Raw genomic sequence first — 26,618 nt, forward strand, 5'->3', positions numbered from 1 at the left:
AAGTGAAGACTTTCATGGGACGTGCCCCTTAGGCTAGTGTCCAGTTATAAGTGAGTATATACCATTTGAGTCTTTCTGCTTCTGGGTTAACTCACTCATTTTGATCATTTCTAGTTCAATCCATTTGTCCAAAAATTTCGGGAATTCCTTGTTTTTTTTTATAGCTGAGTAGTATTCCATAGTGTAAATGTACCAGTTTCTTTATCCATTCTTTGACTGAGGGACACTTAGGCTATTTCCATGTTCTGGCTATTATGAATAAGGCCGCTATGAACATGGTTGAGCATATGTCCTTGTTGTGTGCTGGAGCATCTTCTGGGTATATTCCGAGGAGTGGAATAACTGGGTCTTGAGGAAGCCCTATTCCCAGTTTTCTGAGATAGTGCCAGATAGATTTCCAAAGTTGTTGTACTAGTTTGCATTCCCACCAGCAATGAAGGAGTGTTCCTCTCTCCCCACATCCTCGCCAACATGTGGTATCACTTGAATTTTTTTATCTTAGCCATTCTGATGGGTGTAAGATGGAATCTCAGAGTCTTGTCAGAGTTTTGATTTGCATTTCTCTGATGACTAAAGATGTCAAACATTTCTTTAAGTGTTTCTCAGCCATTCGAAATTCTTCTGTTGAGAATTCTCTGTTTAATTCTGAGCCCCATTTCTCACTTGGTTTGTTTGGTTTTTGGTGTTTAATTTCTCGAGTTCTTTATACATTTTGGATATCAGACCTTTGTCAGATGAAGGGTTGGTGAAGATCTTTTCCCAGTCTGTAGGCTGTTGCTTTGCTCTGTGGACAGTGAGCAGACACCATCTTATAAGGTAACTGCAGTACAGTGAGCTCATGAATGCAGTGAGTGTGCCATGTTGAGAAGCTAGCTCTCACAGCATCTACTTGTGATTCGTTTGCTAATTTTGATGTTTGAGGGTTTGTCTCACCATCTCACAGCCTGGCCTTGAACTCTTTCCTGGGATCAAAGGATTCCCCTGCCTTTGCCTCTTGAGTAGCTGGCACTAGGCACACACATCATTACACCCTGATTGTAGGATTGTTTCAATAGCAAGAAGCTCTAAATATGCTAATGATGCAAATATTTTGTAAATATGCTAATGATGCAAATATTTTGAGTAAGTAGTATGGGTTTCTGCAAAGATACATGCTCCTGGCAAGGAGAGGGAGGGAGACCTGGGTGTGCTTTTGTGGTGAGCTCTCCAGACTACGCCATGGCCTGGACAAAGCTGCAGAAGAGTAGCTGGGGTGTGGCCCCATCTGTGTTATTTTCAAAGCTTGGCAGTTTCCGACACAGCCAGTGGAATAGTCTACAAGGCACTGTGAAGACATTTTGGATGTACTTTGAATAACATGAAACATTCTTATGATATAATGTGAAGTTTTTTTTTTTTAAAGTAAGATACTGGTTTCTTGCTCACCTTTCTTGAGCATTTTCCAAAGTTATTAAATGTTTCAAAAATACAATTAATTTCTCTATAATATAATATCCTTCTGGGTTGTTTCCTGCTTTTCCAGCTCATATATAATGTTGACATAAACTTTTTTTTTTAACCTAATGTTAATTTCAGATTTTGGGCTTTCCCCTTTGATAAATGTCTTATAATTACAGGTTTATAGAAGGTGACCTTTTATTATAATTACTGATTCATAGGGTGAACCTTTGATGTGTTTTGCCATCTTAGTTTTAATAATCCACAAAGATTTATAGTGTGATGCTTCCGATTGTGCAAAGTCATTGCTTATCCAACAAACTTTTAAAAGTTGAAATAAAACAGCTATTAACGCTTAGTGGCACTAATGCCTGGCTTCTTTAAAGGTTCAAACACACTTTTACAGAAAGACATGATTCCTACCTTGATGCCCAATAGGTCCTTTCAGAGAAGCAGACATTTAGAAGCAAGTGACAGTATGACGTGAGCTGACACAGTGTCACGGGACTTGAGCACGCTGACTGTGATTGTGACTCACCTCAGACAGACTAGATAACACAGCCTTCCCAGAATCACCTTCCACACTAACTTGGGGGGGGTATTCCTGCAGGGGAAGGCTCTGCCCTCCTTAGCCTGTCAGAGCCTGTGTATCAACTGTACCCAATGGGGACAAAGAAGTGTAATGGTTAGTGCTAACTGCCAATTTGATGTTATCTAGAACCATAGGGGGACTTGGCTGTGGGGTAATTCTTTCTCTGATATTAATGAGGCAAGAAGACTCAGCTGCAGTGTTACTCCCTGGGTGGGGTCCTGGACTGCAACGGAGCCTAGCAGCTCACAGTCAGCACTCTCTGCTGCCTGTCTGGGCGCAGTGTGAGCAGCAGTTTCAGGAGCATGCCTCTTTCTTCCTCCCATGATGGACGGCAGCTTTGAACTGTGGGCCAGAATGAAGCTCTTATTTCTTAAACTGCTTTTGTCAGAATATTTTAACACAGTGACAGGAAAAGAAAAGAAGGCATTTGCCCTCGTGTGTTGTGAGGTCTGGCACCATTATGTATTCCTTTCACAGATCCAAAAATAAGCTTCCTTCCAGGGGCACGTACACTCACTCATCCTGAATCTGTAACTAGGCCTGACTTTCCAACACCTCTGTCTCCCTGGCTTCGTAGACTAGAAGGTGGATACCAAAATGCTGAAAGCTTTTCCTCCAACTTGGAAATGCAGATCTCCAGGGAAAAGTAAAAACTCAGCTGCCACAGGCATCAGTCTCAGTTCTCGGGGCCTTTCTTTTCCTTTCCCATACCCTCCTTGTCTTTGTCTGTCTGTCTGTCTGTCTGCCTGCCTGCCTGCCAGTCCCCACTCCCTGATGTGTGTGTGTGTGTGTGTGTGTGTGTGTGTGTGTGTGTGTGTGTGCGCGCACGCGCGCGCGTGGGCACGTGCACAAGGAACACAGGAGTAAACTTCAGGACTCCCTCTCCCACCTTGCTTTTGGGGACAGGGTCTTTCCCTAGCCCAAGGATTATTGCTTAGTGTAGGCCCGCTGACCAGTGAGCCCCAGGGGTCCTCCCATCTCGGCTTCCCACTAAAATTACAAGCATGAGCCACCATGACTGGCTTTAAACACACACACACACACACACACACACACACACACACACAGAGAGAGAGAGAGAGAGAGAGATTCTGGGATACACCTCCGGTTCTCCTGCTTGCAAACAAGCACTTTACTTGAGCTATTTTCTCAACCCCTACTCCCATATATTATAATATATGTATATTTATACATATATATTTATAAAACATATTTTGGGAAATACTACCCCATTAACTATATGTAGCTTCCAATATTTTGCTGCCTTGAACCTGTAAAAGTGATCCCATATGGCTCAATATAAAACTGTGACTTATTTCTTGTTTCTTCCCAAGACAGTCCATATGACGTATCTAATCAAAACTTTGTTTCACACCAAATGATTTCTGCAGTGCTTGCCCCAGACACAAATAAAAGAAGAAAACTATCAACTATCGTTAGCACAGCCTTGTTTGGCTGCCACATCCCAGTCAGGCCAGCGAAAAGCAGAAAGCTGATATCAGAACAGCAGGGTTTCCAGACTTAAAGTAGGAAGGGTTTCCAGCTTAGTCAGCAGAAAGAGGGAGCTACTCCTGACAGCATGGAGGAGCCCACATGGCTAGCAGACCCAGGAAGCTACTAAGCTAGCTGTAACCTGCTCTTCAGACTCCACCCTGGAGCCTGATTGATCCTGATGTGCTAAGGATCGAGTAACACTAATTTTTACCATTTTGTCTTTTTTTTTTTTTTTTTTTTTTTTTTGCCTGGTACTTAGTAACCAACCATGCATGCTGATGGAGAATGTTGTGACATTTCGGGACCTGTACACAATGTATAATGATGAGATTGAGGGGTCATCAGCATATCCATCACTCAATATGTCTCATTTAAAAAAATTATTAGTAAAACAAATCTGTGCACACACCAAAGGAAAGGGAAGGCCAGGGGGAATGGAGGAAGAGAATTGGATCAGCCGAATCAGAGAGTTATAAAAATGTAGGCTGAGTGCTTTGGCAGAGGAAACTGGCAGTGGACAGTGGAGCCTCTGAGCCAACAAACCTGCCTGTCTATAAAAGTATTAGCATTCTCCGCCACAGTTCATTCATAGCCATAGCCTGAACTGCTATGTGTGTGCATATACATACATGCTTATACAGGTATGTGTGGGTACTCATGCCCATGCTAGGGAGTAGATCTGGAGGCCAGAGGTCAGCACACTACAGTAGCTACAAAACAGATTGCTCAGATTCACTCAGGAAAATCCCACCTTCAAGAAGATTCTCTCCTTAGGCTGCAGAAGAGAATCATCTCTAGGTGATGCAGCTGTAGCACGTCTCCTCCTTTTTGGTCCTCTTCCCATGCTGGGCTTAAAGCACATCTCAGTCTCCTGCCAACTCCTTCTGTCAAGAGCAGATGCCAGCTTCAATTGTCCTTCCGTGAATTTCTCGCCGTCCTCTAATGGAATCCATTTGAGAGGGAGAAGGAGGCTTCAATTCCCTAATCAAAACTGTTTCCCCTGAGGCTTCTTTCTCCTTCCTCCTCCTCTTCCCCTCTCCCTTCTCTAGTTCTCTCTCTTTTCCTCTCCCTCCACATCCCCCTCCCCCTCTTCCTAGCTGTGTCTCCCATCCCCTTTGTTCTATTTCTGGCAAGTATTGATAATAAACCTATATGAGCAAAGGAGAGATTTATCTATCAGGTATCATGTGGAGAGAACCAAGGATGGAAAGCACAGCTTTCTTACTCATGGTGAAAACTGATGGTCCTGATTTTTAAAAAAATAATATTGCGTAGAACTGTTTTTTAAAATTTTGTATATGTATGTATGTATTTCTGTGCATCAAATGCATGCCTAATATGCAGGGATGTAAAAGCTGCTCATCAGATCCCTGGGGCTGCCATTACATCCTCACTATGTGGATGCTGAGAATTGAACCCAGGTCCTCTGGAAGAGCAACCAGTGCTCTTAAGCACTGAGACACCTCTCCAGCCTTGAACAGTTCTCCTCCTCCTCTTCCTCCTTCTTCTTTCTTCCTCTTCTTTCTTCTTCTTTTCTTCTTCTCCTCCTCCTCCTCCTTTTCTTCTTTTGGTTTTTTGAGACAGAGTTTCTCTGTGTAATAGCCCTGGCTGTCCTGGACTTACTTTGTAGAGAAGGCTGGCCTTGATCTCATAGAGATTAGCCTGCCTCTGTCTCCCAAGTGCTGGAATTAAAGGCATGTACCCCCATACCCAACACAGGTCACCTTCTCAGTGAACATCTCTAGCCAATGAATTCCACATGCAAATGAGTGAACATGATCCACTGTGCAAACCAAAACACTTAAATGGAACAGTCACTCATGACGGATCCTGGACCTGGCATGCACTGGGGGGTGGCCCAAGTTAGCCCACATGCAAGGCCATGTCAGTTCCAGGTGGTTGTAATCTGAAACACAGAGAGAAGTCAGTCTGCAGAAGAATAAATGCACCAAACCAAAGCAGGCAAGGCCAGCTGCCTGGGAGAATAGTGAGGCGGGGAACGAGCTCTCAAACTGAGTGAAGCAAGGATGGCTGGATTTACCGGCCACAGACTTGTGGAGGGGATGGGCAGTGGTTAGTTTTAGTCGTCGACTCGACACAGTCTAGACTCACCTGGAAGAGAGTCTCAGTGAGGGGCTTTGTAGGCCAGATTGGCCTGTAGGGGACTTGTCTTGATGGTCTTAATTGACGTGGAAAGAACCAGCCTGTAAGTGGGCAACACTGTTTCCTGATTTGGACCCTGGACAGTAGAAGAGAGCAGGGGACCCTAGGTCAGTAATAAACACGTGAACATTTGTTTCTCTCTACCTTGGCCTGATGTGAATAACCAGTTCACGTTCTGCGTTGACTTTTCTGCTGTCATGAACTGTAACCCAGAAATGTGAGTGGAAAATAAACCTTGTCTCCCCTGAATTGCTTCTAGTCGAGGAATTTTAGCACAGCAACAGAAATGAAACTATGACGTCAGGTTGGAAATGTTCCTTAAAAGAATTGGTTAGGATCAAGGGTGGAGTGGTTTTGCCAGGCTGGGCTGAGCAAGTGGAGAAGTGGTCAAGAAAAGGCCTCAGAGAAACCTGCGAAAGCGTGGGCAAGAGGGGGATCCTGGACCGAGTCGTATCAAAGGCAGGGCAGCTGTACATCCAGCTGGCTCCAAGGACACCTTACAGTCTGCAGTCACAAGGACTCATCCTTAGCAGGGCATGGTGGTGCCCACGTGTAATCTCTGTGTTCAGGCGGCTGAGGCAGAAGCTTGTGGGTTTGAGGTCAACTTGGAGCACATAGGAAAAACTCCATTGTGTGTGTGGGGAGGGGCGACATTGAGGAGGGAAGGGAAGTGGGACAAGCATGAGGACCAGAAGCCGCATTAAAGCCCAGTGTGCAGGGCACATCTGTAACCCCAGCACTAAGGAGTGAGGGGACAGGTGGGTCCTAGTGAGAGTCATCGCAGAAGATAATGCAAGAGTAAATTAAGAGGATACCCCAATATCAGTTTCTGACCTTCACACATATCTGCATGGTGCATGGCTGAGAGCACACACACACACACACACACACACACACACACACACACACACACACACACAGAGAGAGAGAGAGAGAGAGAGAGAGAGAGAGAGAGAGAGAGAGAGAGAGTATTTCTTTACCTTTGTATGTTTTTGCTTTTTATGGATTTTTTCCCCCTAAACGTTGCTTTGCAAACCCAATTATCTTCATTCTGTTTGACAGGGAAATTCATCTTATCTTCTGATCCTTGTTTCTATTTATGGAAAGATGGATGGCTTTGGTTTTAGAAAATGAAAACTGAGGGATTTAATTGATCAAAGGAAGCACAGTTGTAATTTAACCAAGAATGACGTTGTGTAGCCCTCAACTTGTGGCTCATTGTGCTGTGGGATTTAGAGCATACAAGGAGGACATAGGGACGTGTCCGGGCACCATCATGGGGGGCTCTGTGAAATATCCACTGGCCTCTGCACTCCAGTGCTCTCCTCTGGGAACCACCTTGCCTGTGTTAAGCAGCTCTTACCTACACCTTGTCTAGGTAACCTACAACATGAGTGTATTCTAGTAGGTGGTTTTTTGGTTACTTTATAGGACTTTTTGAAAAACTTGCATGTTTGTGTGCTGTAAAGTGTGCACATGGTTAGCTGCTTTCTCGTGTAGGTGAGTGTAGAGACCAGAGGTTGATGTTAGGGAGCCTCCTCATCACTCTCCAGCTTACTTTTTGAGACAGGCTCTTTCACTGAACCTGGCACTTACTTTTGAGCTAGGATGTTTGGCCCTTGAGCCCCAGGAATCCATCCATCTCTGCTGCCACCCCAGCTCTGGTACTTACAGACTTACAGCAGCATGCTCAGCTCTTGTGTGTGTGTCAGTGGTCCAAACTCAGGTCCTCCTGCTTGTGCAATAGGCACTTTACTCACTGAGCATCTTCCCAGCCCTTGATCATTTTTTTTCTGTGGTACCAAGGATTGGCCAGGGCCTCACTGGGCATGTACTTTATCCCTGAGCTATATCCCCTGCTTGTAAGTCTGAGTTTTAAAGTTACTGTATTCCACTCTGAACCGTGCTGTTGTAAATTCTCCCTCTGAATGTCATTATGAAGGGTTGGGTGAGCATGACAGTAAATCAATATGAAAATGAGTCAATGTGGGACATGTGTCTGAAGAGCTAGATTGTTCTATGGGTTTATTTTTCTGTTTCTTTAGGATAATTGCATCCAAGGTGATGTGTGTAAGAACGGTCACAACATCTCTTCTGTGCGAAGGGACTTAGAAATGTGTCCACTGTGTCATACTGTACACTTTATGGTACGTCTTAAAAAGCAAATCCTCGTGCTAAAGCTGGGATGGCCACAGAAAGACAATGTGCACATTGGTCTGCCAATTAAAAGCACAGGCTCCACGAAGTGCCATAATTTTATAGTGACAAAAGCTAACGTTGACTTGAATGAACTCTTGTTGCCTGCAGCACAATTATAATAGCGCCAACTCACAGTGCAAAGCAAACAAAAAACCTTCAATGTGTCATTGCTTAAAGAGTTACTGCTTGCGTGTCAGGCTATTGGATGTGGAATCCCTCTTGGTATTAGCCTACATAATTTGTACTCTTTGGAAAATGTTTACGAAAGCAAATGGGTAATTAGATATGAACTTGAGGTTGGATACCAGATTGATGAATATACCCCGACCTAACTCTGGGGTTCAGGTGCCCAGCTCAGCAGGACACGGGCACTGTCCTTGGCTTCGGAGTCAGGCGGGAAGTCAGTCACGGGGATCTGGATGTAAAGGGTACTGAGGCATTTGTGACAGGCTTCCCTAGATTTCTTGTAGACAATGGATCCTCGTTGTAGGTCCATACAACACAGCCTTGTTGGGGCACAGCTCAGACCACGTGATCCTTCTAGAGGCTTCCCACTGACCCAGGGTTAAGTCACAACCCCTCACAGAGGCTCCATAGTCCCTAGCCTACCTGGGCATCTCCCCTCATCCCTGTCTTTTGAGGCTCTTCTTTATATTATTTTATTATGACATTTTCATGCACTGTATAATTTTACATTGTTCACATTCATCTGCCAGCTACACCCCATGCTCTTCTTCCCCCACTGTCCCTGGCTCACTTCCCCCAAATAGTGCCCCTTTCTGCTTTCATGTGTGTATGCGTGTGCATAATTTTATATATAAATCCCACTCGTGCTAGAAAACATGCGATGCTTTGTCTCTCTCTCCCTCATTACCTTCTCTTGTTTTCTTTGTTCCTCTCTCAACATAGGCCCCTTTTGTTTTTATGTCATAAAAGTAGCATATGTATATTTTGTATATAATAAAACTGTGAAATATTTATATTTCTAGAACTGGCTGATTTTCCTTAACATAATGGTTTCCAGTTCCATTCATTTTCCTGCAAAAGTCATCATTTCATTGTTTTCAATTATGTTCTAGTATACCTGTGAATGTTGTGGTTTCTGTACTTGTTCGTGTGTGTGTGTGTGCATGAGTACAGGGGGCCAGGAGTCAAAGTCGGGTCACTCTCCACCTTTTATTATTGTTATTGTGTAAAATGTGGCATACAGGCACATTTGTGGTAGTACATTGTCAGAGGACAAACTTAAAAGTCAGTTCTTTCTTTCCACCATGAGGTCCAGAGGATCAAACTCTGGTCATGAGGCTTGTGTGGCAGGGACCTTCATCCACTTTGCCGTCACACCAGCCTACAACCTTATTTTCCAAGATAAGATCTCTTGTTGAACCAGGAGCTCAGTGATTTGGTTAGGCTGGCTGGCCGCTGAGCTCCAGAGGTCTGTCTACCTGTGCAGCCTCCTGCCCCCAGCACTGGAGTTGCAGCCACACACCTCCACGTGTGGATTTTACACGGGTGCTGGGGAACTGAACTCAGGTCCTCATCTTGCTGAGCAGGCACTTCATCAACTGAGCCATCTCCCCAGCCCTGCTCATTCTTTACAATCGAATAGACTTTCATCGTGTGGTAAGTATGACATTTCCTCTACCCAGTCGCTCGCTGTTGGAGGGCTCCTGGGCGGGCTCCCTTTCTAAACAGAGCTGCAGTAAGTACACATTGCAAAGAGTCCTTGTGGCGTGTTGACTTAGCGTCCTTCCAGCAAATGCCCAGCAGTGCTACATAGGGTCCGCAGGGTGGATTTGCCTTGCTTTAGGTTTTTAAAGAAGCTCAGGGTTGATTCCCACAGTGCCTGCAGGTGGCTCACATTCTCACCAGCAAGTGTGCAAATGTCACTCTGTCCCAGCATTCTCACCAGCGTTTGTTGTCTTTGTTTTCTTGATGATGTCATTCAGTCTGGAGAGGGGTGGAATCTCCGTTTAGCTATGCTTTGCACTTCCCTGATGGCTTAAGGATAGTGAACATTTCCCCCACATATTTATTAGCCATTTATATTTCCTCTTTTTATGATTATCTGTTCACTCACTTGCCTATGTGTTGACTGGATGACTTGATTTTGGTGATGTTTAGTTTCTTAGTGGTTGTAAGTATTGGTCCCCTGTCAAAAGTGTAGAGTAGAAGATGTTCTTTCCCATTCTTCAAGCTATCCCACAGTGTTTCCTTTGCTTTAGAGAAACTTTTTAATTTTGATGCAATTCTATTTTATCAATTCTTGTGATTATTTCCTTAGGCTCTGGCGCCCTTTTCAGAAGGTCTTTTCCTATGACTGTATCTGGGAGTGCCTCCCTGTGTCTTCCGTTAGCACCTTCAGTGTTTCAGGTCTTATGTTCAGGTCTTTGACCCACTTTTAAGTTGATTTTTTTTTTTTTACAGAGTGAGACAGGGATATAGTCTCTTTCTTCTACATGTGAATTCCAGTTTCCCCAAACATTTGTTGAGACTGTTTTTTTTTCCTTTGTTAATTTCTGACACCTTTGTCAAAAGTCAGGTGGTGGTTTATTTAGGGCAGTTCGGTGGGTTTATTTATGGGTCCTCTGCTCTGACGGTGTCTGCTTTATGGCACCACCACTCTGCTCGTCACTGTGGCTCTGGAGTTAATTTGAGGACAAACATTTTGCTACCTCCAGCACTGCTCTTTCTCCTTAGAGTGCTTTCGTTACTCAGGGATTAACTGTGTGTTTCCATATTCTGTTTTTGTTGTTGTTTTGTGTTTTTTGTTTTGTTTGTTTGTTTGTTTTGTTTTTTTCTAATTCAGTGAAGAATGCCATTGGAGTTGGGGTCAGGTTTTTGTTACATCCTTAGATCACGTGGTAAATATTGCTATTTTCACAGAGTGAAAGCTGCCAATCCACACAGGTTGTTCTGTATCCCAGTGTCTCCTTCAGAGTTTTGTTTTCCTTGGGTGTTTAACGATTTCATCAGAAGGCTAGTGAGGTGGCTCAGCGGGTAAAAGTATTTGCCACCCGGCCTGATGGCTCAGTTTGATCCCCAGGACATGCACGGTAGGAGAGAAGCAACTCTAGAACACTGTCCTCTGATCTCCATGTATGTCACGCCCCCCCCCCATATATATAAAACAAATAAGCCCTCCTTGGCTAGATGTAGTCCTAAGTTTTTGTTTGTTGGTTGTTTATATGAAGCTATAGAGAATGAGATTTTTTTCTAATTTCTCTCTCACCAGGATTGTTAACGGTATATTGATTTAATATCCTGCTACCTTTGCTGTAAGTTATTACATCTCAGAGATTTCTGGTGAAGAAATTAGATTCTTCTAAATGTAGGATCATGTTATCTACAAATAGGAATAACTTCATGTCTTCTTTTCCTACCTTATTCCTTTATTCTTTCTGTTGTTTTATGGCACTAGCTAAGACTTCAGGCGCTGTACTAGACAAGAGTAGAGAGCTTGCCGCCCTGTCGTGCTCCATGCTTTAGAGGGAATGCCTCCTCCACCTCCACCCCAGTTTGCACTGTAATCTGGCTTTATTGTGCTGAGATGTGCCCCCTACATCCGTTTTATTATAAAGGGATGTTGAGCTCTGTCAGGAGCCTTTTCCACATCTTGTGCATGCGCTTTCCGTTTTGTCTCCTTCACCCTATCGTTTACCATTCTCCTAATTAGTTCCTGATCTCCCCACCCCCAGCCACTCTTCTTGTCCCCTGAGCATGGCTGCTCTTCTCTCTCAGTCTACCAGGGATGATTCTTGCTCATGATTCATGTCTCCAAGTTGGAAGATGATTATTCCTTCCAAAATACCAAATATACTGTACAACCATTAATTCTACCCTTAGGCATTTATTCAAGGAAATAAAAATATATGATCACCTGAAACATATGAATACATACAGTAATTTAATGCATACTACTCAAAATCCAGAAATAACCTAAATGTTGGCCAACTATGAGTGGATAAACAAAGGCGGCACCGTGAAATACTGCTCAGTGATACAGAGGAATAAATTACGACACACACAGCCTGAATAAACTCCAAGGCACTATGCCAAGAGAAAGAAGCTCATTCTCTGTGTCCTCATGCTCCATATATAAAGCTTGGTCACCAGAGTAATGGCATTAGGAAATGCTATGGCCCTTTAAGAAGTAGAGCCCTGTGCAAAGTCCTTGGGTAGTGAGGACTGTGCCTACAAAGGAAGTTGTGGGACCCTGGCCCCATCGTCCTCTCTCCCCTCACCCCACAGACCTTGCCTGTCTCAGCTGAGGCCCAAACCAATATGACCACTTGACTTTAGACTTGAACCTCCAGAACCTGCCTTTACTTCAGCGGTAACTTGTGTTGGGCATTGTGTTATAGTAATAGAAAGATAACCCAATGTGGTTCGGAATGAGTCCATCCATGACACTCTAGAAGAGACGGATCATTAGCCACCAAAAGTAAAGAATCCAAAACATACAGAGGCCTTCAAGGAAATGCCCATGGGGCTTATTCTGTCTCAGGGCTGACTGATTACACATGTGGCTCATCAGACCCAGAACTCTCCACTAACTGGGGCAAATGTTAGCTTCTGTAATTGCTCTCTAATTTAAAAGTACATAAAAAGTTTGCCAAGAACCCCCTTACAAACACAAAAGAGACAGTCTCTGGTAACTCAAATATACATCCTGCCTCCCTTTCTTTCCCCATCTTCCCAAGGGATAACAGCTCATCTGTTAAGTGGCTCTTACTATTTTCCATCTTCAGCTGTTATAATAAAGCATAAACTTCATGACTTGCTACCTAGTTTTCTACCAGAGTCATTTATTGACTCATTTATTTCTTTACTCTTTCAACAAATATTGGCTGGTCCCAATAAGCAGAGAATGTCTTCTTGAGTTCTCATAAAAGATCTTGAATATTGCGGCCAGATGAAGCCCCAGACATCAACTCTAGATTGCAGACGAAGCCATCGACTCTCTGAGTTGGAAGCCACACCCCCAAAGACATGCAGGAAGTTGGTGGCAGGACCCTAGTTAGTACCTAGCGCTTCAGAGGGGACTTCAGTTACTGCACCATGCTCAGCACCATAGCCCCAGCTTGTCCTAGAAGCTAATAAATGCTTTGAGAGGTTTTCCATCAGCTCCGGATATGCCCTCCAATGCTGAGATTCATGTGAGAAAATGCTTTTTTTTTCTCTAAGGGGAACCCTTCTCATGGCTCAATAGGAGAAGAGCTGTGTGGTGGCATCAATAGTTTGGTACCTAGATACAGGATGTTCCACTTACCACCGGCAGGCCCTGTTTTAGTTTTCATCCCAAGGGAGAACATTATTGAAAAGCATATGAACTTAATTTTTTCAGTTCTTTATAAATTCTGTATATTTGCCCTTTGTCCAAAGTATAGCTGGTAAATATTCTGCCCCCTTCTGTGGGCTGTCTTGTTTACTCTGTTGATGGCTTCTTTTGCTGTGCAGAAACTCTTTAAATTTTATGTTGCCCCATATGTCTGATCCCTGAGGTAAGTCCCCGCACAGTTGGAGTTGTGTTCAGAAAGATCCTGCCTCACCTGTGTCTTGAAGCACATGCTCGTGTTTTCCTCTAACACTTTCAGTGTTTTGTGTCTTAAAATCAAGGTATTTTATGCCCATTGAGTTGATTTTTGTACAAGGTAAAATATGGAGATCTAATTGCACTCTTCTGCAGGTGGACGCCCAGTTTTGCCAGCACTGTTTGTTGAATAGGCTGTCATTTTCCCACTGCATGCTTTTTGGCACCTTTGCCAAAAATTAGGTGGCCATAGCTTTTCTGGTTTATTTCTGGGTCTTCTAATCCGTTCCACTGGCCTAACCATCCGTTTGTGCCAGTACCAGGGTGTCTTTGCCACTACAGTCTGTGGTACAAGTTATAAAGAACTGCAAAACTTCAACAGCAATGCCTGCCAGTTAATATATGGACTAATGAAATGAACATGCAGTTTTCAAAGGAAGAACCATAAATGGCTGAGATAAGTATTTAAGAAAGTGTTCAACATCCCTAGTCATTAGGAGAATGCACTGACAATTCTCAGAAATCACCTCATCCTGGTCAGACAATAATCGGTAACTGCTGGCGGGGATGTGGGGGAAAGATGAACCCTTATTCACTGCTTCTCGAGTGCAAGGAAGTACAGCCATTCTGGAAATCAGTGTGGAAGTTCCCTCAAAAGTAAAAATGAAACTACCATATGGCCCAAGCTGTTCCACTCGTGGACCTATGCACAAAGATGCTACATACCGCAGAGATACTTGCACATCTGTGGTCATTGCTGTTTTTCTTACAATAGCAAGGAGAGAGAACCAGCCTGGATGTCTAGCAACAGATGAGTGGAAAGTAAAACTGTGATACATATACACAATGGAATTTTATCCATGTCTATAAAAAATGAAACCATGAAATTTGCAGTAAAATGGATGGATCTGGAAAGTATAATATTAAACAAAGTAAGTCAGAAAAACACCACATTCACTCACGTGTACAAATCCTAGTGTATGATATACATATAAATAGGTATGCGTGTGAGTGAAAATACAAAAAAGCAAGCGAGGATAATCATAGGCGGCAAGAAAGGCTGGGGGTGGGTAAAATGACACATGGGACCTGAAAAAGGAAGAGAGTTGGGGATGCTGGTGGGCAACTGGTAGAAGGAAGCTGAGGGGTGGGAAAATCACTAGGACACACCTGTAAAATAAGGAATTAAAAAATACAGTATAAGAAGAGTACATAAATAACAGCATAGTTGGGGCTCTTTAAGAAAACACTGAGATAATGGGAGGCGAGACTTCTGCAGTGGTCTTCAGGAGAACATGAGAGACAGCCCAAGAGTGTGAGTGTGTAGACCCGATGGACACAGGAAGCCCAGCTAAGGGGGTCTGCTCATTAGCTGGCTTCTAACTTTCTTGAGAGTCGAGGTCACTGAAGAAACTAAGTCAAAGTTATTCTGCCGCCTTTGTTATACTGAAGTGCTTGGGACAGCTGGGGAAAGTTGACAGGTGACAGTAGCCATTGGTTTTGATTTCCTGACTCAGAGGCCTGGTCTTCACTGTGAGTTTTTATTCTGAAAAACAAAATATTTGCAGGCAGACACATACTTAGCAATTCATTCCCAAAAGCCTCGAGTATAAAAGAGGTGTTCATACTTCTAGAACTTGTCTGTAAAAGTGAGAACGTTTTAAACCAGCCTAGGGTTTCAAAAGTGAGAATATTTTATATGTTACCCCTATAGAGTCAAAGGACATTTGTGGTCTTTATAGCTCTGAGGTAGAGATAAATAAAGGACAGAAAGAATAGTCCATGTGATAACTTACACCTGTCGCCACAGGACTCAGGAGACAGAGGCAAGAGGACTAGGAGGGTCAAGGCTAGCCTCAGCTACATCGAGAGTCTGAAGCCACCCTGGGCTACATAAGATTCTGTTTCAAAACAAAAATGAAGAACAAAAAAATAACAGCCAATGTCTAATAGGGTCAGCGGAGGCTAAGTAAAGAGCTCTGGAGAAGGGAGACTGGATTAAGAGGTGGGCAAGGAGGGAGGCAGTGCTCTCTGGGAGTTGGCGTTTCTGGTCTGAGTCAGCCAAACACACAGGGCATTTGCCCTGGCTTAGGCTTTGGAAACGGGGCAGCCTTGCCACTGGTCCCGCTGTTCAGGTGCCCTCATCCAGACCACAGAACGCTTGCCTGGTAGGCCTGGTAACTGGCTATCTAGTCCGCTCTTGTCTCCAGATGCCTGCCCAACCTTGTGCTGGTCAGCCTGGAAGTGAAGCACTGGGGCAAAGCTCATAGTGAAGAGTCCCTAAAGCAACTGTGGAGACTTCTGTCTCCTTGTTTGAGAAAGGAAGTAGGACATAAAATTGGATGAAAAAAAAAAACATGGATGAGAAAGTTTAAATAGAATTTCTTTTTATCTGAGAGCCGTGACTAGTGGTAGTAATGGCCCTCCGGCATCCACAGGCCACTTCTCCCCCTTAGAAAAAGATGCAGTCATTTTGAACATGAACAGTATAAAGGATGCTGCCCTCCTTTCCCAAATCACAAATAGTAGCAAGAGCATCTCTTTAAAAAGAAGTTTCTATTATGGTTCTTGGGCATTCCAGTGTATACTGTAGAAATATCAATGTGTTGTCTGAGTCTCAGCATGTATCACCACAGTGTTACAGTGTGGGAGCACCTGCCCGCCCATTGCCTCTTGATCTCACGTGAGTTTATGGCATGCCTGATTTTTATCTTTGATTTATAATTTAGAAAATGATTTTTAAAAAATGATTTAATTTTGCTTACATGTATAAACGCTGTTGACACTTGAGTTGTCCACTAGATAATTTGTTTCTGTAGATGTCAGAGAAGAATCTGTGTCCCCTCATGGCAGTGAGCGCTGGGCTCTGAGTGTGTCTAAACTCAGTAAGCATGCTCTTCAGGTCTTCCGTACCATGGCTAAAATTGTGTTTTCAATTTGTGTATTTTGCATATGGGTATTTTGCTGGGTGCTTCCTTTTCATGGTGAATAGCCTCTCTTGGGTTATTATCACATGGATCACCAACAGATCCAGTGGGTATGAACCCACAGGTGAAGGTAAGGACAAACCGCATGTATTTTCGTCTGTGTTCACGGTGTCTGAGTGGGCACCTGGCACACAATAAGCAACACTCAAGCACTGCTCATCCACCACTACTGAATGCTGAGGGGGAGACTCTGTGTCTTAGGTCCTTCTCTTCTCCTGCCTAAATGCCAAGGTCATGGTGTCATTTGTATACCCACTGGTTTTAAGATGCATTTTCTTGCTGGTGGTCTCTATGTGGGGCTAGTAACCTTTCCTACCTTTCTTGGCAGAGCAGCCATGCAGAAGCTTGGAACAGAAGCCTTTGAGGAGGTCTACGATTACCTCAAGAGAGCAAGGCATCAGAATGCCCAAGAAGCAGAGATCCGGCAGCACCTGGAGACAGTGGTTCCTCGGGCCAGTGACTGCTTTGAAGTTGACCAGCTCCTCTACTTTGAGGAGTTGCTGCTGACCACAGAAGGAAGACAGCCCACTTTCCAGAACCTTCGCTGTGAAGCTGCCCAAAAGAAGCACGTCAAAGGCATGCATTCCTGTGAAAATCCATGAGGTTTACACATTGGATTACATTGTAGGGAGTGCGTAATCCGCCATCTTTACCTTTGGTTCCTGGTCAGATGTATGGATGTCTATGGAGAGGAGAGCACTGAGCTGGCTGCCAGCGCTTGGAGTCACAGGTCAAGGTCATAGATGAAGTCAGGCATCCTGGATGGCTTTCCTTCATGCCTACAGCCCTCAGGGTTTCCAGTGGGGCGGGCGTGCTCTAAAGACACAGGTGCTCTGTACTGTGTCCATCCAGGGCATGCTCAGTGCCTGACCATAGTGATCTTCACTGGACCCCAGCCTGGACGATGACCTGTTCATCTCTAGTAATGTATTTTTGATCAACATTTTTTTTTCTAGGACTAACATGCACACGGTGCATAAATATAAGGGCCTTGATTGAAAATCCCCAAAGCGACTCCCTTCCATCACATACTCCCAAAGCTCACCTGTGGAGCATCAGAGTAAATACAGATCTCATTGTTATAAGACAAGTCACCTACTTTATCCTTTTCTTATATAACAGTGTTTCTCAACTTGAAGTTGCATATCAGATATTTACATTATGATTCGTAACAGTAGCAAAAATTACAGTTATGAAGTAGCAATGAACTAATTTTATGGCTGGGGGCCACCACAACATGAGGAGCTGTGTTAAAGGGTCGCAGCATTAGGAAGGCTGAGAACCATTATTGTATAACAATATATTGTTAAATGTAACACATCCCTGTAAAGGTAAGTTTTGCTTTGTTTTGTTTGTTGCTGCTAAAAACATAAAAATTTTACACATAAAGGAGATATTAATTGGTGTTTTAAAGATTGTTTTTTTTTATTTTATATATTTGGGTGATTTGTTTGCACTGTATGTATGCCTTAGTTAGGGTTTTTATTGCCGTAATGAAATAATCATTCATTGCCTAGAACAATTTGGGGAGGAAAGGATTTATTTAGCTTACACTTCTACAGTTCACCATTGAAGGAAGCCTAAAGCAGGAACCTAAACAGGCCTGGACCCCAGAGGCAGGAGCTGATGCAGAGGCCATGGAGGATGCTGCTTACTGGCTTGCTCAGCCAAAGAGCACGCATGGTCTGGACCTAGGCCCCCTACACATATGTAACTGATGGGCAGTTTGATCTTCACATGGATGCCCTAGTAAGTTGAGTGGGTGCTGTCTATGACGTGGACTCTGTTGCCTGCTTTTGATCACTAGTGGGGGCTGCCTGGCCTGGCCTCAGTGGATGAGGAGGAGCTCAGTCCTGATGTGACTTGATTGCTGGGATGGGATGGTGGGGGGGGGGCTCTCCTTCTAAGGAAGTGGAGGGAGGGGGAGGGGGGTGAAGAGTGAGGGGAGGGGGAATAGCGGAGGAAGGGGTTACGATTGGGATGTAAAGTGAACATGTAAAATTTTTTTAAAAAGGGAGACCACAGGTGCCAGCCCGTGCTGTGCCCTGAGCCTGACGGTGGCCTGAAGCTGGCGGGCAATGTATATCTTCCTTCATTCAGTAAAAAGGACACCTTTTGAGACCCCTGACCAAGGAAAAGCTCAGCTCCTGACATATTGGGGGCAGATGGACTATGGGCCACAGTTTACCTCTTCCCGAAAGTTCCTCAGCGTCTCGCCTATTGTACTCTCCCTACTGTGCAGCTTCTACACCAAGTATGATGCTGCTCACTTCCTCATCAACACTGCCTAACTGCTCAGCCTGCTGCTGCCTAAGCTGTCCCAGTTCCATGGGGTTCGTCCCTTTGGAATCAGCAAACACTAAAAGATGGGTTGAGAGTTCTACAGGTGTTGAGGGGAGACACGGGAACTAAGATATGCCTTTCCCTTCTCCACACTATCTTCTGTATCCTCAAAGCCTGAGACATAAGACAAAACCTTGCTAAACTCCAAGAGGGAAGAAATTGGAAAATGGGGTTCCTGGGTCCAGCCTTAATAGGGTCTAGAGTCTGTGACTCAGGGAAGGCGGGTGAGGTTAAGGGCCGTACGCTCCCTCTCCTCCCTCTAGCAAGAAGCCATCAGTGTTTGGGCAGCTTCTCTGGTGACTCTGTTTTTCCATATCCTCCAAACCTACCACCTTCAAGTTCTGTTTTGCTGTATATTTTCCTTAAAATAAAGTCTTTTCACTTATGGCTGAAAAAAACTTTAAAGATTAAAAAAGAGGCTAACACGTTAAACTATCGCTCACAGGCGAAGAAACTAGACCCTTCCAAAGATGAGACATCAATAGGGTGTCAGAAGAAAGTAGCACCTGGCTACAGAGAGAGTAAAGTAAAACAGAAGTGAAGCAGAGAAGGAGCAGGTGTGTGTGTGTGTGTGTGTGTGTGTGTGTGTGTGTGTGTGTGTGTGTGATGGGGTGTGTGTGTTGTGTGTGTGTGTGTGATGGTGTGTGTATGTGTGTGTATGCGTATGTGGATGTGTGGATGTGTGTGTATGCGTGAGTATGGTATATGTGTGTGTGTATGTATGTGTGTATGTGTGTGTATGTGTGTGTATGTGTGTATATGTATGTGTGTATGTGTGTGTATGTGTGTGTATGTATGTGTGTGTATATGTATGTGTGTATGTGTGTGTGTATGAGTGTATGTTGGTGACGCAAGGATAGATACACAGTAAAGAAGCAATGTTGGAAAACAGTTCTGCTTTAATCTGTATGAGGAAGAAGTCGAATGCCAAGTGACAAGGCTTCTAGAGCTCCGCCTGCCATCAGTGCGGTTACAGCAGTCCACTTACTCTGAGTCTCTTTCTTGCCCACATCCAGCCATCGCTGAGAACAATCCAGTTAGTAGATGGCATCGTGAGACATTGCCACCAAGGTTCGGCTTTAGCGTCTTGGTCCTTGAGATGCCTATAAATGCTCTCGGTGTTGATGGAGGAAATCGTTCCCTTTATGGTTAGGCTACGTGAACTCCTGTCACTGGACGCTCATCCCTGAGCGTGCCCTTCACAAAGGGTCTACTGTCACCATTGCAAACATGTCCCAAAAGGTAAGCGCTTTCAGATGCTTTGAGTAGCCCTTGCTGGCTGCTCCACACACACAAGAAAGTGGCTGGCTCACAGGACCAGCTTTGCTTGCAGTCTCCACCCACTTCAGCCTGCTAAGCCTCCAGGAGAGCCTCGAAATGACCATCACTAGGGCCTCGGTTCTTCCCTCATTTCAGAAAACAGTTCATAAATATGGCTCAGCAAATGTTTAGTCTGTTGATAAATATTTGCTAGGAATACAATGGTCATTAGCATGTATGTCTGTAGGACAGTCCCGCAGCAAAACCTGTTGAAACTTAACCTTTGTTGTGACTCAGTAAAACATGAGACAAGGTGTGACCTTTGAGAGGTGATTGGGTCCTGGGCTCTGCCTGCCTGGACGATGCAGTCAGCAGTTCATGGATCATCTTGAGAACAGGTCTGTCTGTTGTAAACGGTGCAGTGGCTTCTCTGGCCATGTGATGACCTGTGCCACCTGGGAATTCCTCAGAGTCTCCATCACCGAGGTTTTCACTAGACATGCCCTTAACCTTTTTCTGCAGTCTCTAACACTGTAATATGAGCGACTCTTTGTTCTTTCATAAACTACCTGGTATTTTAGAGTTTCTGTTGCTGTGAAGAGACACATGGCCATGGCAACTTGTATAAAGGAAAACATTTAACTGGGGATGACTTACAGCTTCAGAGGTTTAGTCTGTTATTGTCATGGCAAAAAGCAGTGTGCATACGTGGTTCCGGGGGGTGGGAGGTTGGGGGTGGAAAGGAGCCGAGAGGACTACATCCAGATCTGCAGGCAACAGGAAGTAAACCGGAAGCTTCAAAGCCCACCCCTCTACTGCCTGACTCTTCCAGCAAAGCCACGCCTACTGAAACAAGGCCACACCTCTTAATAATGCCACTCCCTATGACCCTAAGAGGGCCATTTTCATACACAGCACACCTAGTTTGTGGGTACTACTGCAGTCTGCTATAGCAACAGGGGACAGACTAAGACATGCAGAACGGACAACTTGTCTCTAGATTAGTCTGGGAGGCAATCCTTCAGCAGCTGGGAACATTTTTGTTGATCCAAAAAATGTGAATTGTGTTGCTGTGATAAACGGAGTTGTCTGGTTCCCTTCACCCATTTCCTAGCCTCCTTACTGTGGCTGTTCCTTGGTGCTTTGACTCAGAGTTTTGCCTTGGGTCTGATTTGACTGAGTTGGAAGTGTGCTGGTCCTTTGGATAAGTTCCATCACCCTTCAGTCATCTCCACACTATCACATGAGCATGGGAGTTGGACCAGAGTCCTCCTGGGGCCACCTGGCCTCTGTACAATAGAACACATTCAGCCACCCCACAAACTCCAGAGCCCAATGTTTATTGTCCTTTCCCCGACACTCAAATCCCCAGAAATTTATTCGAGGAAGGGATATTGATTTTTTTTTTTTTTACAAATAGACTATGTCTTAAAAAAAAAAAATAGAGATACTCCTTTCCAAAATAGCCAGGCAAAGAATGAGCACTGCCTTTTTTTTTTTTTTTTTCTGCTTTCATAATGCTTCAATGGAATCTACTTGAGCTATGTCTTCTTCTTTGTATTCCAGCTGAATATGCATTGAGTTTACATTTTATACTATGTACATTGATGGGGGGTTGTGTATGCACATGCGCACACGGCGAGGGAAATGTGGGGGGGGGCGGGGGAAGACTATCACTTTGTAGTCTACATTGCCCTGGAATTCTCCATGCTGACCTCAAACTCCCAGCAGTCCTCCTGCCTCAGGCTCCTCCCAAGTCCTGAATTGTGGAATTGAACTACACAATTTGTGGCTTTGCTATATTTTAAATAATAACTTTTTTAAAGAAAGATCCTTAGTGGTGACCATCACTGAAGAGAGCGCTGAAGTGTTATGATCTACTTCTGGGTAGAACAACTACAGGAGTTAGGACAGAGCAGCTTCCTCGTGAGGAGGAGCCCAGGCAAACAACAAAAACTAAACAAAGTGCATGTCTAAGAGCAGAAAATACAAAACTATTGAAGCTAAAATTGTAATCCGCCCACTTATAAGAAATACAAAGGAATATCTTTTGCAAGGTAGAGGGAGGGACCAGGATGGGCCATGTTGTGGTGGATCAGAGTTGGAAATATGAAGTCTCGATCAGTTTCACATAGATGCACATGGAAATGTTTACATATATGGGGAGGGAGGGAAGAGGTCAGAGCTGTGGAACACACATAATGCCCTGTTCTGCCAGCAGAGAGGGCCCAGATCCCACAACACGGTCACGTTCTACCTAGACAGTCTTGGCGTCCAGCACAGTTTTCAAGGAAGAACCCACCCGCCCTTGGGCAGGAAATATACACCATGAAATCAGGAAGAGCATGACGCATCCTGTTACGCATAGGAGTGGGAGAGGAGGCACAGCAGCAAGAGGAGGCAGCGAGAGAGGCTGAGGAGACACAGGAAGCCGTGGATGAGCTGACTCAATGAATAACTACAGCAATATTGGACTAGATTTCCGCCCCTTCTCCCCGCCACACACACCAGCAGATATGCTGTTTCACACTGACCAAAGTTAATCACGTGGGAGAGAATAAACTCCTTCAGAGGAGGGGAGTTAGGGACTCTACAGCACGCCTGACCGCTGGGCCGCAAAGCTTGAAGATTGTTACGTTAGTCCGTCACAACAGCTGCAGCCAAATGCGTGAGGCTAAAGGAGCCAACAACCAAGACCGAGTTCTCACTGCTGTGAAGACTGGGAAGTCCGAGATTAAGGGGCTGGCAGGTTTGTTCTCTGGTAAGGCCTAGGTCTTGATCCCTTGAAAACCCTCGTGTGTTGGCACCTCACACATCATAAGCGGCCGTGGAACTCTCTGGGTCTCTTTAATTAAAAGGTCACATCCCTACTCATTTTCCCCACACCAACTCCAACCCACACTCTCTGATTCTATCCAAGACCAAACCCGAGGTAGCTGGGTCAACACCAGGTCCCTTCGGCTTTCGGGTCTCCTTGGTAATCTGATTTTGCCCAATTTAGAAAATTCTGAGACTCTCTGCTTTGCAGGCATCCTTACTATGACTTAGGACACCAGCCACGCCTTTAAGCCACGCCCCTGGTCTCGGGCGCTTTCAGTCTCCCTAGGGCCTTCTCCACTGCCTGGCCTGAAAGCCCCAGCCTGATTGTTGCAGCTCCACTAGCAAAACCTGCACCTGGGTCTCCGTTCTGTTCATGGACCCCGCGGCATTGATGGTCTGCGGTGAGACTCTCCTGCAAGCCAGGTGATCAGACAGAAGCAAAGACTCATGTCTAAGACCAGTAAGATAGCATTGGCGGAAGCCCTGGCCCTGGGGTCCAACTGGCGGCATCTTTGTTACGTGATGCTGTACGCACCCAATCCACAGGTGCTCTTCGACCGCATCCCGCTGCGCTATGCTGTGCTGGTGAGGAACGGCTGCCACTTAGCAGCCCTAGCCCTGTGTCCTTCCTTGGGGGCCACCTTTCCATGTCCCAGCTAATCCTCGCTTTCTCCCCCCCTCCCCCTCAGATGTACATGCGCTTCGATGGGCGACTGGGCTTCCCTGGCGGGTTTGTGAATGGGCACAGCTCCAGCCTGGAGGATGGGCTGAGTAAGGAACTGCTGAATAAGCTGGGCGATGGTGCGTCTGCTTTCACCATGGCACCCACCGACTACCGAACCTCCTTCGCCGATGCCAAATCCGAAGTGGTGGCCCACTTCTATACCAAGTGTCTGACACTAGAGCAGCTCCAGGCTGTGGAAGCCAGGGCGCCGCTAGCCAACGACTATGGGCTAGAGGTGGGGCCAGCCTGGGACCCCCTACCTATCTTCTTTCTTTTGTGCCCCCTTTTCAAGAAAAGCCCCTTGGGAGTTCCTGGTCTTCAGACCTTGTGCCCTTCCCAATTCCCAGGACTTGTCAGAACCTTGAATAGCTCCAGGTGCCAGTCTCTCTCTCTCTCTCTCTCTCTCTCTCTCTCTCTCTCTCTCTCTCTCTCTCTCTCTCTCTCTCTCTCTCTCTCACCTCTGTAGAGAATTTTTAGTCAGGCATGGCACCATAATAGTGCTTTGACTTTGGGCCCCTGTTATACTTTCGGGAGGAGGGGAAAACGGCGCATGTGCAGATGAGAATCTTCACTTCTGGCAAGTACCAAACTTACCTGGAGGAGAGGCGCATTCACGTGGCAGTTCCCTAGTGAGAAAGCAACTTCTAGACTTCCCTCCTACGACCTTTGTTAAGGGAGGAGTAGAAGGAAGGCCCTTGAATTTGATGTTTTCCTGAGTTCCCTGGTGAGGCCTACACAGCTGGTATAGAGCCACTGACGTGCGAGGCTGTGCTTGTACCTGCCCTTTCCTGAACTCAGGCCACAGGAGTCAGAAAGTACTGTGGGAAAGATTAGCCTAGAGGCGAACACAGCATGCCTTCGGGGCCTTTGCCTGTACAGGCTTACGCCCACGGGGCCTCACTGAAGTATGAAGCCTTAAGAATTGTTCCCCAGGGGTGTCTGTCTGCTCTAGAAATAGCTTGTTGTAGTGAGCACTGTGTCTTGTCCTGTCTCCTCCCCTTCACAGGTCTTGGGCCTGGTGCGGGTGCCGCTGTATTTCTTGCATGATGGTGTGGGAGGCCTGCCTGCATTCCTGGAGAACTCGTTCATTGGTGTCGCCAGGGAGCAGCTACTGGAAGCCCTCCAGGACTTAGGAATTCTGGCTCCTGAAATCGTCTCATTCCTAAAGGAGCGAGTTGCACGTCATAAGCAGCTCTTGGGGTTGGGTGGGACCTGAGAAGAGAGAGCTCAGTTAATAAGAGGAGAGTTGGAGAGAAAGGGAGTATTTCCTGGGCATCGGAGATGACAGCTGATACCAAATTAAAAGGCAAAAGTACGATGTCATGCATTTTGAGCAAAAGAATTCACCATGTGGCGTCAGAGACAAAAAGTCCACAGCCCTTTGCAGAGTCCTTGCCATGTTAAGTCCCTCCCTGTGCCTATGCACACAGACCCAGGGAGCTCCCCAGGCATGCGTATGTGCAGTCTGTGACCACACATGGCCTGGCACATGCCCCCTCATGCCCACTCTCACCAGGAACCGTAATCCCCTCCCCTCCTTGCTAAGCAGCAGAGCCTTTCTCTCTCCTGTGAAGCTGCCTTCTAGTATCCAGCCCCATGCTAGAAGGCATAAGCAGGGGATTTCCCTTTGAAAAATTGCCTCACCTGAGCTCAACCAAATTTACAGGTCCCAGAAAGCTGGAGGAAGCCTTAACCAGCTCACCCTTCCTTTCCCCTGAATTGAATGAAAAGGGTCAGAAGGTGGTAGCAGCTTCTTGGACCACCCTTAGTTGGACCCGAGACCTCTGAGTGTTTTGTCCTCTCTGGAGAACTCAGAAAGGAATTGACTTGGCCTGTGCAGCCTGTCCTGCCAACAAGAGCCTTCTAGAACAAGGCTGTGGACTTGATGTAGTTAAAAAAAATAAACAAACCACCCTCCCCCCCAAAAAATAACCCAAGGTGGACTGAGCCTTGCTGCTAAAGACTCTGGAATGTGTCAGCAAACTTTCCCTAAAGGCCAGACCATAACTCTTTTAGGCTTTGGGAACCACACATTTCCTCAACTTTATCTTTAGCTGACAGAATATTTTAAAAGACTATATAGTTTTATGTACAAAATGTTTGAAGTGTGTGTATATTATGTAGTGGCTAAAGTGTGCCAATTAACATACGTTTCATTGATTCTTGGTATATCCTTGTTTATATTGTATTTTGTTAGTGATCTTTGTCCTTCTTGTGCATAGATATTTAAAACTTCCCTTAGGAATTCCCACAATAATAGGATTGAGGCATCGTACATTTTGTCATTAAAGAGAGATTCCTGCAGCTCTCATGGACCATGGATAATTACTCCAGTACAGGTTGGCATAAAGTGATGACACTTCTAGAAGTTTGCTTCTCCTCTTGGGATGTTGTTTGCCCTCCACTGCTTCCTGCCTACAGATGAGCAGAAGGCAGGTGCTGTTCTTGGACCTCACAGTCTCTAGGTCCATGGGCCTTGCACAGCCATATCCACTGGAAATGAAGTCATGAAGTCAACACAGCTGGCTGACACAGTTCCAGCAAAGCTGAGCCAAACGCCACAATCACTGCCATTCTGTCTCTCATTTTTAGGTTTTGGTCTCTGAGTTTTGCATTCTTGGGGACTTTCTGCATTATGTTTTGATTTGTTTGTTTGGTTTTGTTTGTTTTGTCTTTTCTCAAGAAAATTATGTGTGAGTCTTTTTAGGAACAGTCTTAAATTTACTTCTCCTTTTAGGGGAAATAACTTTATCTGGCTCTACTTGGAAGGCTTCCTTATGCCCTGAAGATTGTGATAAGCATAGATAAAAAGGTCATAACTCCAAGAATTTTCTTAGGGTACCTGCCCCTAAGCAACCTCCAACAGTGTAGTTGGTGCAGAGTAAAGAACAGGTTATAGATTCAGGGCTCCTTTTACAATACTCTTAGAGCTCTTTGAAAATGTTGTTTAAAGATAGGGGATCTTCCAGGGTACATCCCTGAAGGAATAGAACTTGGTAAGCAAAATACACAGACTGAAATAACATTTTCCTACTTTATAGCATAGATGATGAAACAATATAATGA

At 45.1% G+C, this 26,618-nt stretch overlaps 2 protein-coding genes across 3 annotated transcripts in view; both read left to right on the plus strand.

Annotated features, from left to right (window-relative positions):
* NEK11 (NIMA related kinase 11) overlaps positions 1-17,805 on the plus strand; it is a 205,745-nt gene extending 187,940 nt beyond the window's left edge. The window contains exon 16 of the mRNA XM_084754389.1: positions 16,734-17,805. Within this exon, the coding sequence (XP_084610515.1) occupies positions 16,734-17,007 (274 nt within the window). The 3' untranslated portion in view covers positions 17,008-17,805. The remainder of the gene's footprint in view (positions 1-16,733) is intronic.
* A 4,586-nt stretch (positions 17,806-22,391) lies between these two features.
* On the plus strand, positions 22,392-24,863 carry LOC311581167 (U8 snoRNA-decapping enzyme-like). 2 transcript variants are annotated; one of them, XM_084753188.1, is made up of 4 exons: positions 22,392-22,769; positions 23,106-23,413; positions 23,518-23,787; positions 24,559-24,863. In XM_084753188.1, exons 2-4 carry the CDS (start codon positions 23,276-23,278, stop codon positions 24,766-24,768), a joined length of 618 nt encoding a protein of 205 aa, XP_084609314.1. In that variant the 5' UTR covers positions 22,392-22,769; positions 23,106-23,275; the 3' UTR covers positions 24,769-24,863. The 2 variants fall into 2 exon arrangements, with proteins under 2 accessions (XP_084609314.1, XP_084609313.1); XM_084753187.1 differs by having other exon boundaries at positions 22,392-23,413.
* The last annotated feature ends 1,755 nt before the right edge of the window (positions 24,864-26,618 follow it).

The sequence above is a fragment of the Acomys minous genome (genome assembly GCF_964271855.1).
Source record: "Acomys minous genome assembly, chromosome: 13".
In the NCBI taxonomy this organism is placed as follows: Eukaryota; Metazoa; Chordata; class Mammalia; order Rodentia; family Muridae; genus Acomys; species Acomys minous.

Coding starts and splice junctions, on each gene's coding strand:
- LOC311581167 (XM_084753187.1), top strand. CDS start 23,276: ATGTCTAAGACCAGTAAGATAGCATTGGCGGAAGCCCTGGCCCTGGGG. Junction 23,414..23,517: donor CGCTGCGCTATGCTGTGCTG/GTGAGGAACGGC, acceptor CCTCCCCCTCAG/ATGTACATGCGCTTCGATGG. Junction 23,788..24,558: donor CCAACGACTATGGGCTAGAG/GTGGGGCCAGCC, acceptor TCCCCTTCACAG/GTCTTGGGCCTGGTGCGGGT.